Source organism: Fukomys damarensis, unplaced genomic scaffold (genome assembly GCF_012274545.1).
Source record: "Fukomys damarensis isolate Sample0158 unplaced genomic scaffold, DMR_v1.0_HiC HiC_scaffold_13, whole genome shotgun sequence".
In the NCBI taxonomy this organism is placed as follows: Eukaryota; Metazoa; Chordata; class Mammalia; order Rodentia; family Bathyergidae; genus Fukomys; species Fukomys damarensis.
In genome coordinates, this window is record NW_022900925.1 from 19,010,987 (window position 1) to 19,023,387 (window position 12,401).

The 12,401-nt window shown below is 36.0% G+C and overlaps 1 protein-coding gene across 3 annotated transcripts in view; it reads right to left on the reverse strand.

The window, feature by feature from the left end:
• Positions 1–12,401, reverse strand: part of Wsb1 (WD repeat and SOCS box containing 1) — a 31,644-nt gene that overhangs the window by 3,384 nt on the left and 15,859 nt on the right. For 2 of the 3 annotated variants that reach the window (XM_010642350.1, XM_010642351.3), the window contains exons 2-6: positions 8,345–8,513; positions 7,180–7,448; positions 4,686–4,817; positions 3,050–3,150; positions 697–869 (exon numbers count right to left, since the gene is read on the reverse strand). In XM_010642350.1, the coding sequence (XP_010640652.1) occupies positions 697–869; positions 3,050–3,150; positions 4,686–4,817; positions 7,180–7,448; positions 8,345–8,513 (844 nt within the window). Of the gene's footprint in view, positions 1–696; positions 870–2,030; positions 3,029–3,049; positions 3,151–4,685; positions 4,818–7,179; positions 7,449–8,344; positions 8,514–12,401 lie in introns of those variants that run through there. The other variant, XM_019210391.2, reaches the window with a different exon arrangement.

A 12,401-nucleotide genomic window follows, 5' to 3' on the forward strand; every position in this document is an offset into this window, starting at 1 on the left:
GTATTGGGGATGGAACTTATCAGGCAGCAGCACCACTGAGCTAAATCCCCAGCTGACAGGGACCTTTTTTTAGTTTTAACTATTTTTCCCCAACATGAAACTCTAAATATAATTTATCACTTCCTAGTGGGCACTGTTTAAATAGCAAGACCGCTATCATTAAAGCCAAACTGATTTCCAGAATTTTACATCTAAAGCTTTGTATTATTTGAGCTTAAATAACAGCAAAATTTTAAATTATGAATTCAGTTTTTATATATTAATTTTGCCAATTCCAAGTATTAATCTTCTCTCCTTTTTTCTTTCTTTTAAACTAAGCAAAGTCTCTTTATGCTGTCGAGGCTGGTCTTAAACTCCTGAGGTTCCTGCCTCAGCCTCCTGACTCCCGAGTCCTAGAACTATAGGTGTATGTTAAAAAACCCAGCACACATATAACTGCTGCCATCTGTTTGTTTGTTTTTATTTTGGGTGGATTACCAGGGATGAAAACCAGAGTCTTCATATCAAGCTACACCTCCAGGTCCTTTTATAATTTTTTTGAGATAGGGTCTTGCTAAATTGTGTAGGTTGGGCTTAAACTTACAATATTCCTGCCTCAGTCTCCCACAGTGCTGGCAATAAGCTCTTATAATTTCTTAAAAGTATAGTGATAGCCAGTGATGGATTATAAACTAAAGTAATTAATGCAGTACTCACCCAAATTCCATCAGAATGTCTCCATTATGTGGATCCCAGATATTTACACGAGTATCATAAGATGCAGTAGCCAGCAATGCTCCATCAGGAGAAAAGTCACAAGCTACAACATCATGGTGATGTCCTTCTAGTTTCCGTATCATGGTATACTTATCCATATTCCAAAGGAAAACCTGAAATAAAAAGGCAAATGTTATAGCTCTATTCGGATGCACACAGGACAAAATGGCACATCTTAAACTAAAACTGATAAATTTAATAAAATTATATTAAATTAAACATTATAAATTATGAATAATTTAAAGATATGCTCAGTGTCATAGATTAAAATCAGTCTTTAAGTTATTTAAAACACATGCAAATTCTATTTAAAATGTTTCTGTTAAATGTTAATTTAAAATATAGGCCTAAACATAAAATAAAGGCAATGCAATTTAACCACAAAGTTATACTGAAACCCATTTATTCCAAAAAGTAATTAACTAAAATATGCAGAAATAAATAGGGTTAAATACTACAAACCCCCTTTTTTCCAGAATCTAGCAAATTTTTAAAAATTATACAGACAGAAAATGTAAGGTTAACAAATTGTTACTCCATTGGCATCTCCCTTTGAGATAATCACTTGTTTACAATAGGCTTGGATCACCAACGTGAGCCTAGGAAGAGAAACAGATACTGCAAGCAAAGAGAATTTTCACAGCCAAATGAAATTTCTTTGGCAAACAACAAGGATGTTAACCACATTACAATATGAAAATGCTATTTTATGAAAATAATTACAGTATTACTGTGAATCAAGATTTACCATTTTCCCCAAACTAACTATAGTCACATTTTCAGTATAAGACAGTTAAATTACTTAAGAACAAGTTTACACAGTTTTAGATTCTAAACATCAATAGTCAAGACTGTGCAGAATAGCCCTAAACAGAATTGTTTATTTCAATGTTAAATGTGAGCTTAGAAATTTATAACAATCTTAATAATTAGATAATCTCTCCTCCTCTTGGAGTAAAGCAATCCTTTTTTCTACTTTTTTTCTGCACAGACACAACATATTATTTCCAAAGGAAAGTAAGCACAAATTTCAAGTTGGATCAAATACTTAAGGTATCTAGAATCTTAAAGAATTCCAAAAAATAGCACAGAGAAACCATTTAAAAGCCAATTACTTCAAATTAAATTGGTTTCATTTGTTATGACTCCCAATTCCATCAAACTGGAAGAGCAATTTACTTGTAGGAGTCAGTGGATTTCACTGTGGGGAAAATTATTTTTAAAAAGAAAAAAAAAGAAAGAAAGAAAAGCAGAAAGTGGACGTCGACCAGCACCTGTGTACGTACAGTACACCTTGCAGCCGAATGCAAGGTTACTTCATCCTATGGTAAAGGTCGCCCCCAGCCCGGTAGCCAGAGATGCCACTCTTTCTGCCCAGCTAACACCATTGTGCGCCTGTGTGCGAGTGGTGCCAGCATAACCTCAATCACACCAATATTGCTGCCACCACCTGTGACAGGGAAAGCAAGAAGCATATGGAAAACACACAGCCTAAAATAGCAATGTCAACATCTAGCTTTGTTGTTTTTATGATTTTTAAGTAACTAAACTATTTTCTTCTTAACTTTCAACATTTCTAACTATCATTACAACATACCTCTTGGCTAAATAAAATGCATTTTAACTAGCTTCCACCACCCTTCCATTAATTCAAAGTGTACTGTGATCATTACATGTACTTGGACTTCAACCTTTTCATAAATACTTGAAGCTATTCAGATCTTTTTAACCATACTAACTCAGAGCTGGTAAAGAGTCTAACAACAAATAGCATAACCTTCTTAAGAGTCATTTTACTTAAGCTGTGCATAGGGATGCTATATAAGACAGACAATATTAAGTTTCATCTATAATCCACTCTAGGACACACGAGTGCTTTTTTAAATTATTGTTACTTTTTTCAGTTAAATGTCCAGGACCAGCTGGGACTCAAAACTTTAAAAACAGCAAACTGGACAAAAATAGAACAACAGAGAAGAAAATAATTAGCAAGGGAATGTCTTAACATGTGAACTAGAACTCTTCTATAGTACAGCACATAAACTTTCCTACATCTTAGCACAAAATAAATTTGATATACCTCTTATTTTATAAATATTATCTCAAGAGCAATTCAACTTCTAGCTTCATAATAATAACTATAATTTCCCTCATGCAAATTCTCCATCGTGAAATAAAACAAGATATTCATGACACCGAGCACAGACTTCATAGGTTACTTAGATTTAAAATGATTATGCATACATCATTATAATCCAATTCATAAGGAATGTGTAAGAACTTTGACACATACTGCTTTACTCGCTCCAACTGAACACAGCATAGAAGAGTCTGGAGAGAATGCACAGCTGTACACCCAGTTCTGATGCCCTCTCAATACTTTCATCATGTTACCTGAACAAAAACAAATATTTGTGTCAACCCAAGAAAATATTTCAAATGAGTAGCATTTAAAATGGTAGTAAAACACAAACCAAAATGTTTACAGATAAAAGTAATATATCTGTAATAGGCTGGCAATATTTACCAGCTGCTTATTTTTATAAACAAATTTTACAATATAAATTTTACCCATATAAATACAACCATGCCTGTTTGCTTATGCTGTGCTACTATGGGAGAGACAACATGGCCCCTAAAATATAAAACACCTAGCCCTTTAATTAAATGCATGTAACTGTTCATCTATAGGAGACAGAATTTTTTTAGTCCAATTCCCTTATTCTACAATGAAACAGCTGAAATACAGCAAGTTTAAGACTTGTTGAACATCCTCAAAATGCTTTTTCATCCTCTTTCTCTTTGACAATCTATATTCCATTCCAAAGTCCTTGCTTTTCTTATACTTACAGCAGGTCTGCCATTCTGGGAGGCTGAGGTAGCAGGATCACAAGTCTGAGCTCAGCCTAGGCAATTTAACTGCTTAGTGAGACCCTTTCTCAAATAATAAAAAATAAAAGGACCAGCTAGGGCTGTACTTCAGTGCAAAAGCCCTGGCCCTGAGTTCAATTCCCAGTATTTGAGGGAGGGGGGAAAAAAAAGAGCTGAGCAATCAATCAGAGAATTGATAAAATGCAAGGTAGGCATGTCAGGATTTGAGAATATTTGTAAACTATTTTATCAAGCAACCCATCAGGTGGAACAATGGCTCTAAATCTGAGAGGATTGTTTTCTTCCACAATCAATATACACTATATTACTCCCACGTAAGTCTGTCAACTTCCAATTTGAGACTTGAGCACCAACACATCCTACTAAGATACAAGATTTTAGCTTAAAATATAAACAGTTTCATTAGGAGATAAGAAAGGGGGAAGAAATGTTCATCTTGGGCCTCTCAAACAAGGTAGTCTAAAACTTTCTAAGCATTGTAAATATCAAGTTTGAGAAAAAGGTGAATATTCAACATGAACATACCTTACTTATTGTACTGGAGGTTAAAAACATTTTATTTTTCATAAAAATTTCTTAACCTATGCTTACTAGCATTTACAATGCTATTAATTCTAGTACATGAATCATGTCTTAAGTCTAAATTTTATTAGATTACTCAATTTGCTTTTAAGATCTACTTAAAATTTCACTAAACAAATGCAGAAAGTCAATAACCCTAAGACAAAGGAAGTAAAACACAAACCAGTTCATATACAACTCTAAAACAATCCAAGTTTTCTCCTCAAGAAGCTGACAGAGATCTGAATAGTACTATAAGAGATTATTTACTTATAGTAACTGCTAGCTCCTATCCTGGTTCATGTTATGTTTCTGTTTGATCTATACAGGAAAGGGATCAACTGGTTAAACAGCGAAGAGGAAATTCTGATCAAACAACTGATCACTTTTAAAAAGTCAAACGCCATGATGTTCCCAAACCTCTCAACAGTAATACCAAGAAACCAATCTTTTTACAGCATGGAATAAAGACATACCATCATCTTTCAGGTCCCAAACTCTGAGAGTTTTGTCTCTTGAAGCTGATACTAGGATCAAGCTCCCATCTGGAGCAAAAGTTAAATCTCTGACCACTTCAGTATGATCTACCAAATTAAGGAGGAGTTTTCCTAAAACATGATGGAAGAGTTAAAAAAGACAATTATTTTCAACTTTTGAAATATAGCATTGCTAACTAATTTTTTTTTTTTTTTTTTTTGGTACTGGGGATTGAACTCAGGTCCTTGTGCTTACAAGGCAGGCCATCGAAACAATGAGCTAAATCCCCGGCCCACTAATTTTTAAAAATAATACAAATGACAATGTGAAATAGAAGAAAAGGGCTAAAGGTGTAGGGGAAGTGGGAAGGATAGGGGAAAGGAAATAAGGGAACAGGAAAAAATATGAGAAAATGTAAATAAAGTTTTTATAAATAGGGAAGGGAGGAGGGGGTGAAGGGAGGGCAGGGGTATGGGGAAAAAATGAGAACCAAGACCAGTCATGTAAAGGTACAAGATCCCAACGATGAATGTAACTGTACTGTACACCTAAAACGTACCAATAAACTCAATGAGAAAAAATAAAAAAAAATAAAAGAAATTCTCATTGGTTTACCAGTGCAAAGTATTCACTTACTGATGCCAATATTTATTAGTGCTACTACTGTTACTTGCAAGGATTCACTATTTACAATGTTTTAAAATGGATTCTTCCCAGCTTAGCAAAGCTGGAAGTTTATTAGAAAAATTAAAAGACAATTCCTGAAATATAAACCAACTCATGGATCAATATCAAGAAAGCCCTTCTATTATCACATTATAAATCTGTTTTGATTTTAAATTATGAAATCCAAGTTCTGCCTTTGCTTTTATTTCCCAAGCTTCCAAAAAGATACTATTATCCCACAACTAATTTTTTAACACAATCTCTTTGAAAAAGATGTACTTTTTTTACCCACTACTACAAGAGTTTTGTTTTCTCATAACTATGTGCTTACCTAAATTCTTTTTCTCAAGGCTCCAAATTTTGACATAGAGCTATACCTTGGCTCACGAACTTAATTCTTTCCATGATTATGGTCACAATCCAAATTAGATGAAAACCGAATCAAATTCAATGGTTAGGCTCACCTTATAGGGAAATGTAAATTTAATTTAGTTCTCATCCAATTCAGTTTGCAACCAGAAACATGGGAAGAATTAAGTTTGCGAAAAAGGTATCACTGTATTATCCCCAGTAGTAGAATCACTTCCTGTGTTCTGGGAACATCTTACTTTAATGCGCATTTAAAGTCCTCTATATATTTTTGAACACATACTACATGGCAAACACTTTTACTTTGTTGTTGTTTGGCAGATACTGTTTTAGGCAGTGAATAAAACTTTTTTTTTTTTGAGATAGGGCTTTGCTATGCAGTCCAGGCTGGCCTTGAATTTGGGGCAATCTTCCTGCTGCAGCCTGGAATGCTGGGATTACAGGTGTGCACCTGACCAAAACATTTACTTTTAATTGCCCAAAAAACTTAACCTGTCTGTTAGACTTTAGATAAATAGTCACTAAAACATTCTACGGTTAGATAATGATTGTTAAAATCTAATTAGGTCAGGCATGGTGGCACAAGCCTATAATCAAGAGGACTTGGGGAAAGTGAGGTAGAAGGACTGAAGTTGAAGACTAGCCTGGACAACTTAGTGACTGAAGGAGACCTTGTCTTAAAATAAACTAAAAAGAGCTGGGAATGCAGCTCAGTGCAAAGGTTCTGGGTTCAATCACCAATAGCCAAAGAAACAAAAACAAGAAATACATTAATTTGCCTTCAAAGCCTCTATAGTGAACCATAGCGAGCTGTGGCGAATACAAGGGCCACAGCCAGCACACTGGCATCTAAGTCAAGTTGCCCCAGCAACCAAACATAAGATAACAGCTCTTTTTTCTAAACTTAAAGCCTCAGTATTCAAGTTTAGCACTTGAGTCAAATAAGTGAGTTCTGGGTTTGGGCACTCAATCTCTAAAAGATTCATCATCACCGCTCTAAGCAATCATTGAAAAGTATGTAAGAAAACACCTGTTGAGTCAAACTAAATTACTAGTTATAAATAATAATTAAACACTCCCTAGACATACATTCCTACTATAAAATTCTTCAGGGATCAAACTGAATTCTATATTGTTTTGCTAAATTAAAACCATTAGCTACAAAGACACTATCAAAGCCAATTATGAAGGCACACTCAAAGCAGCAAGTCTTGCTTTCAGTTCATCAAAACCCTCAAATCATGTATCTGCATATGAGCAGTGTCTTACATTACAAAACAATCAGGTTTACTTTTAAAACTGAATCCAAAAATAAGAACCTAGATGCGTCATGTAAAGGTACAATATCCCAATGATGACTCTAACTGTATTATATATCTAAAATGTACCAATAAAATATATAACTATTTAAAAATAAACCTTCCTCCTTTAAAAATAAATAAAAACATGAATCCATACCTGTATATACATCCCATATTTTGATACGACCATTGCTTAATCCTGTGGCAAGGAGTAGCTGATCTTGTCCAAATCTGAATCGATGCCATTCTATATTTACACAGCGACTTTGTTTTTCTGGAACTGAAGACCCAAAGGCAAGACTCCAGACTATATCTCCACAGTCGATAATATGTTCACAAGGTTTATTTTTTTGACCACCATCACTATTTTGTCTTGACAATCTTAAACTGTTTGAATTTGCAACATTCTTCGTACCATGCAATAGACTGAGGGGGGAAAGAGTAAAATAGAATTATTATTTATTCTGGAATCCTGTGGACATTAACATTTATCACAATAACCTCAAAGTGATTATAATGATAATGCATAAATAACAATACAATTCAACAGATGGAAATGGGAAAACTTGCTAGCTGAACTACAAGAGAATGATGGGACAAAATCAAGTATTTAACAGAATTTCCAATAGTGGAAAAGTAGTTCAATGATAAAGCAATTCTATAACTCATTCACCTCCCAAATTTTCCTCAAAACCATTTTAACAATTGAGACTCCTTTAACCTAAATGCAAAAGTATAAATAAAAAAAAAAATTCCAGTAACACAAGTATCTAAACTCAATTCAAGCAGAGGGATCACAGATAGGTACCTAAAAATGCATGTGATCTGTGCACCACTGTTACCCAATAAAGTGTTGTGAATTCCAAAGTGAATGCAAAGTTTCACATAACAAAAGTCACCTGCTCTGCTACAACAGAATATATACAGTCACAAGGTATAATTAATCTGTTTTGATTTATGGGGGGGGGGACAGGGTCTCAATACATAGTCCAGGCTGCCCTTGAATTCTCTATGTATCCCAGGCTGGTCTCAACTCAAGATCCTTCTACCTCAGCCTCCCAAATGCTGGGACTGCAGGCATGTGTCACTATGCCTTGCTTAACCTGCCTCTTAATACACATAAGAACAGATAAATAGCTAAGAAAATATTCTACAATGTATAAATCAGGCCAGACAATTCTTTACACAAATCTTCCAATAAATGCTGTGCCTATGATTAAAACATATTATAACACTGTAAAGGAAAATCAAATAATAAAATATTTTACTACCCCATATTAAGAGACAATAGTAAATTCCACACGTTAAAAAAAAAGTCTTACAAGTTCTTAAGGCACTGGGACCACGGAACAAGCTTTACTGTTCGATGTCCTTGTGACCAAGCAAAGTATGAACCATCCGGAGCAAAAGCAACAGTCCAGTTTTCACGACCACATTTCTTGTCAAAAGGAGCTGCAGGAGTTAAAAGTTCACCTATAGTACGTGATCTCACTAGAAGAAAAAACACAGGATATCTATCATATAGCACTAATAATGAATCTGAAACTGCTTCCATACTACTTTGGGATTTACTGAATTTTTTCACTTTTAGCCACAGTATAGGGAAACCTGCTTCCTACCAGCTAATGAGATGTATTTGTAATCAATGTAAAGACCCCTTAATAACAGTGACTATCTTCAATTTTTAGTATAGCTATTTTTATAAAATCTCCCAATGCAAGAGTTTCTAAGAAAGTTTCACTGAGGGCCGGGGATTTAGCTCAGTGGTTCCACTGCCTGCCTCACAAGCGCAAGGTCCCGAGTTCCATTCCTGGTACCCCCCAAAAAAGTTTCAATTCAAGTAGACAGTTACTTAACATTCTAATTTCTATGCTGCATTATGTTTTTACCAAATTATATTTAAAATGCCAGAGATCAAAGTTACTTTGCAAGAAAAAAAAAAATCAGGCTGGGGATTTAGCTCAGTGGTTTTGCCACCTGCCTCACAAGCGCAAGGTCCAGAGTTCAATCTCTTGATACCAAAAAAAAAAGTTACTTTTCAAGAAAAATATTTTCCAAATTAATTTATTTCTTTGAGACAGTGTCTTGCTATGCTGTCCAGGCTGGCCTCAAACTTGGAGCAATCCTCCTGCCTCAGCCTCCTGAGTGCTGGGATTACAGACATACAATACCACAACCAGCCCTCCAAATTAAATTTTTTATCATTCAAGAAAAATAAACTATTATAAAATACAATATAGTAAAACCCTGTCTCCAAAACCAAACACACACACACTCAAAGCATTAACAAAAAAACCCTGACATATTTCCAAGGAGAATATTAATTCCGTATTTAACAAAAAGCATAATCAACACAAAAATTTCTTAATTTTGGAAGAGGGCATTCTTATCAGAGTATCATCACTATTTTGTTGGACTAGTCTTGAGTCTAATTTCGCCACTTTTCCCTTTTGTTATAGACTTATTGATTTCCTCTTCAGGGTACAACAATGTATGGGGGGGCACCAGGGATCGCAGCAGAGCCACTGAGCTAAATCCCCAGCCCTATGTTTTTTTAAATTCATAAATTTTAGGGAAAAAATAGCAAACTTCACAGGTGAAGGAAGCAAGTTTTAAAATTCACCTGAAGCAAAAGTCCTCAGTTGAGAATACAGTACTGAATTTCTCTGACAATTCTCATTTTTTTAAGTCTGTATTTTGGTTTGTTTTTTTTTTTTTTTTTTTGGTTTTTTGAGACAGGGTCTCACTATGTACTTGAGACTGACCTGAGACTGACCTGGAACTCACTACGCAGCCCAAGCTGGTCTCAAATTCACAGCGATCCTCCTGCCTCAGCCTCCTGAGTGCTGGGATTACAGGCGTGCCCCACCACGCCCAACTTTAAATCTGTATTTTAAGATTACTCTATTTTTTTATTCTCTTAATTTTACAATTTTATTTTATTTTATTTTTTGCAGGCGTGGAGACTCGATCCCAGGACCTTCGCACTGAGCTCCCAATCCTTTTTCAGTTTTGAGAGAGGGTCCTGTTAAATTGCCCAGGCTAGACTTGACTGGGATTACAGGTATGCATCGCCACACCAGATTGTGATTTTCTTTTTTTATATCTCAGCCACAATTACGAAATTCTTCTTGTGTAAAGAATGGTAATAATTATCAACAAAAAGTGGTTCAAACAGCAAATTCCAAGAAATATTAAGCTACATAGAAATCTAAGAAATGGTGCATCATAAAAAAACCAAAGAAACATACTATTACAAGTATTACTGATTGTCCTCATTGTGCTTTTCTGATGTTAACAAGCATATCAAATGACTTTTTGCATTTCAGTAAATGACACAGGCACAACTTAAATAATTTGCAATACAATATTACAAACCTAGCATAAGGTACATGTGAAAGTGCTTTGAAAAAAAGTTTAACACCTTTATTACATTATCCACTAACTTCGTGGCACCTAAGAACTGTACTCGTTCAATGACCTTGTAAAAGGGAAAGGCTGCCTGCCTGGGAAATGGACCACACAACACTGCCTTATTAACATTTGTACAGGAGTACCACACAACTCAGCAAACCAGGGTTAGCTACTTCACATTCCTCCCACGATTTCATAACCTGAAAGGGAGGGTCTGTGGCAGCGCCTAGTGAAAAACAGCCATAGCGCTGGGCTGTTAAATTCCTGCCATATAGAATTCTTTAATCATTCACTAACTCTTACTCTACTTGCTGTCTGTACTTGAGAAGTCAAACTTGGCCTGACTACAACTGAATACCCACGCAGAGACATTCTTCATTCATAAGATACAAAGCTACACAGAAAAATAAATGTTTAATCTTGTACCCTAATCATACTTCACAAAAATACAAAAATGGGACTTAAAAAAGGCTTTAAGGTCAGGCATGGTGGTCCACACTTGTAATTCCAGCAGGAGGCTGGCCGAGGCAGGAGGATCAATGCCAGCCTGGGCTACATAGCAAGACCCTGTCCCAAAAAACAAAAATTAAATAGTTAAAATATTTTCAAAATAAATGTTTTAAAAGGCCAAATATGTAGACAATGGCACTTACCCAGTAACTTTTTTTTAAAAAACTACAGCCAGGAAACAATAAAACAAAAAATTTTTTAAATTAAGAAAAGCTAGCCGGGCATGGTGGCAAACTCCTGTAATCCCAGCACTCAGGAGGCTGAGGCAGGAGGATCGCTGTGAGTTTGAGACTAGCCTGGGTGAGACCCTGTCTCAAAAAACCAAAAAAAAAAGGAAAAAGAAAGAAAGAAAAGCTACTTTGTTGCAGGTCTGTTAAAAAGCTATATCCATCCCTTAGGAAAATTTTCAAGATGAGTTATGAAGACTAAAATACAGATAAATGAAAGACAGATCTGCAATGTAATATACCATAGTGCGGGTGTGGTGGAGGGGGTTAAAAAAAAAACCCAAAAAACCCGCACTGGTAAACTAGTCAGGAATTTGAGTTCTCCCTATCTTTGAAAGCTATTAAGACAAGGGTTAGTCATCTAATCAACCATTCAATCTTATCCCTAAAAGAGCAAAAATTCAAATTTGTACCATAGCTGTTTCTCAGAATAGAAATTCATTTACATACCAGATGAGGGGCATTTTGGCTACTTCCGTTTCTCTCCTTCTCTAGGATACCTTCTCCAACTCTTTAATAAAGAGGAATACCTACTTCAAGAGCAGGAAAACGCAAAGGCTCTATGCTCAACTGCTACTGCCTATTTTTATTTAATTAACACCGTATAAACAAAAAAAGTCAACTGCACAGGGACCCGAAGAGAAGCAAAGGTTCTAACTGTATCACTTTGAGAGAATTTAAATCCTGTGAGTTGCTTTAAACAGAGCCATCAGTCTGGACCACAACCTTCATTCAACACCGGATTGCCCGGTGTGGAGCGCGGAAGGGCAGCTTCCAGGCCAGCTTCTAGAAAGCCTTCCCAGACTTTGCTCTTCACTATAATAGCCTTCCTTTGGTCCCTCCACCCTCCCACAAGCCTTTGAAAGATAATTCTGAGTCTCCTCCCTGAACCGCACTTTTCGTAACGCCAGATTATTTAAAACAAAAACCAAAAAAACTGCGTCCTCCAGACCGTTGGCACCTCTTCGAACATTTTTTAAAAAGTACTTCGTATATGAGAACCCCTTCCATTCATTGCTTCAGAACACACTCATGTGTCCTTCTCCCATCCACAGAGTCTGAGAAGAGCCAATAACCCTTGGGAATAATCTTCCCGGGGCCACTCGACGCCCGAGCCCTGAGTACAGAAATTCCCAGGACAAGGACCTTACGCCGATCGCCGTAAAAGAAACGGGCCCAGGCGGGCACCAGGGGCGGCCACACCGGGGGCAGAGCGCCGGCCGGAGTG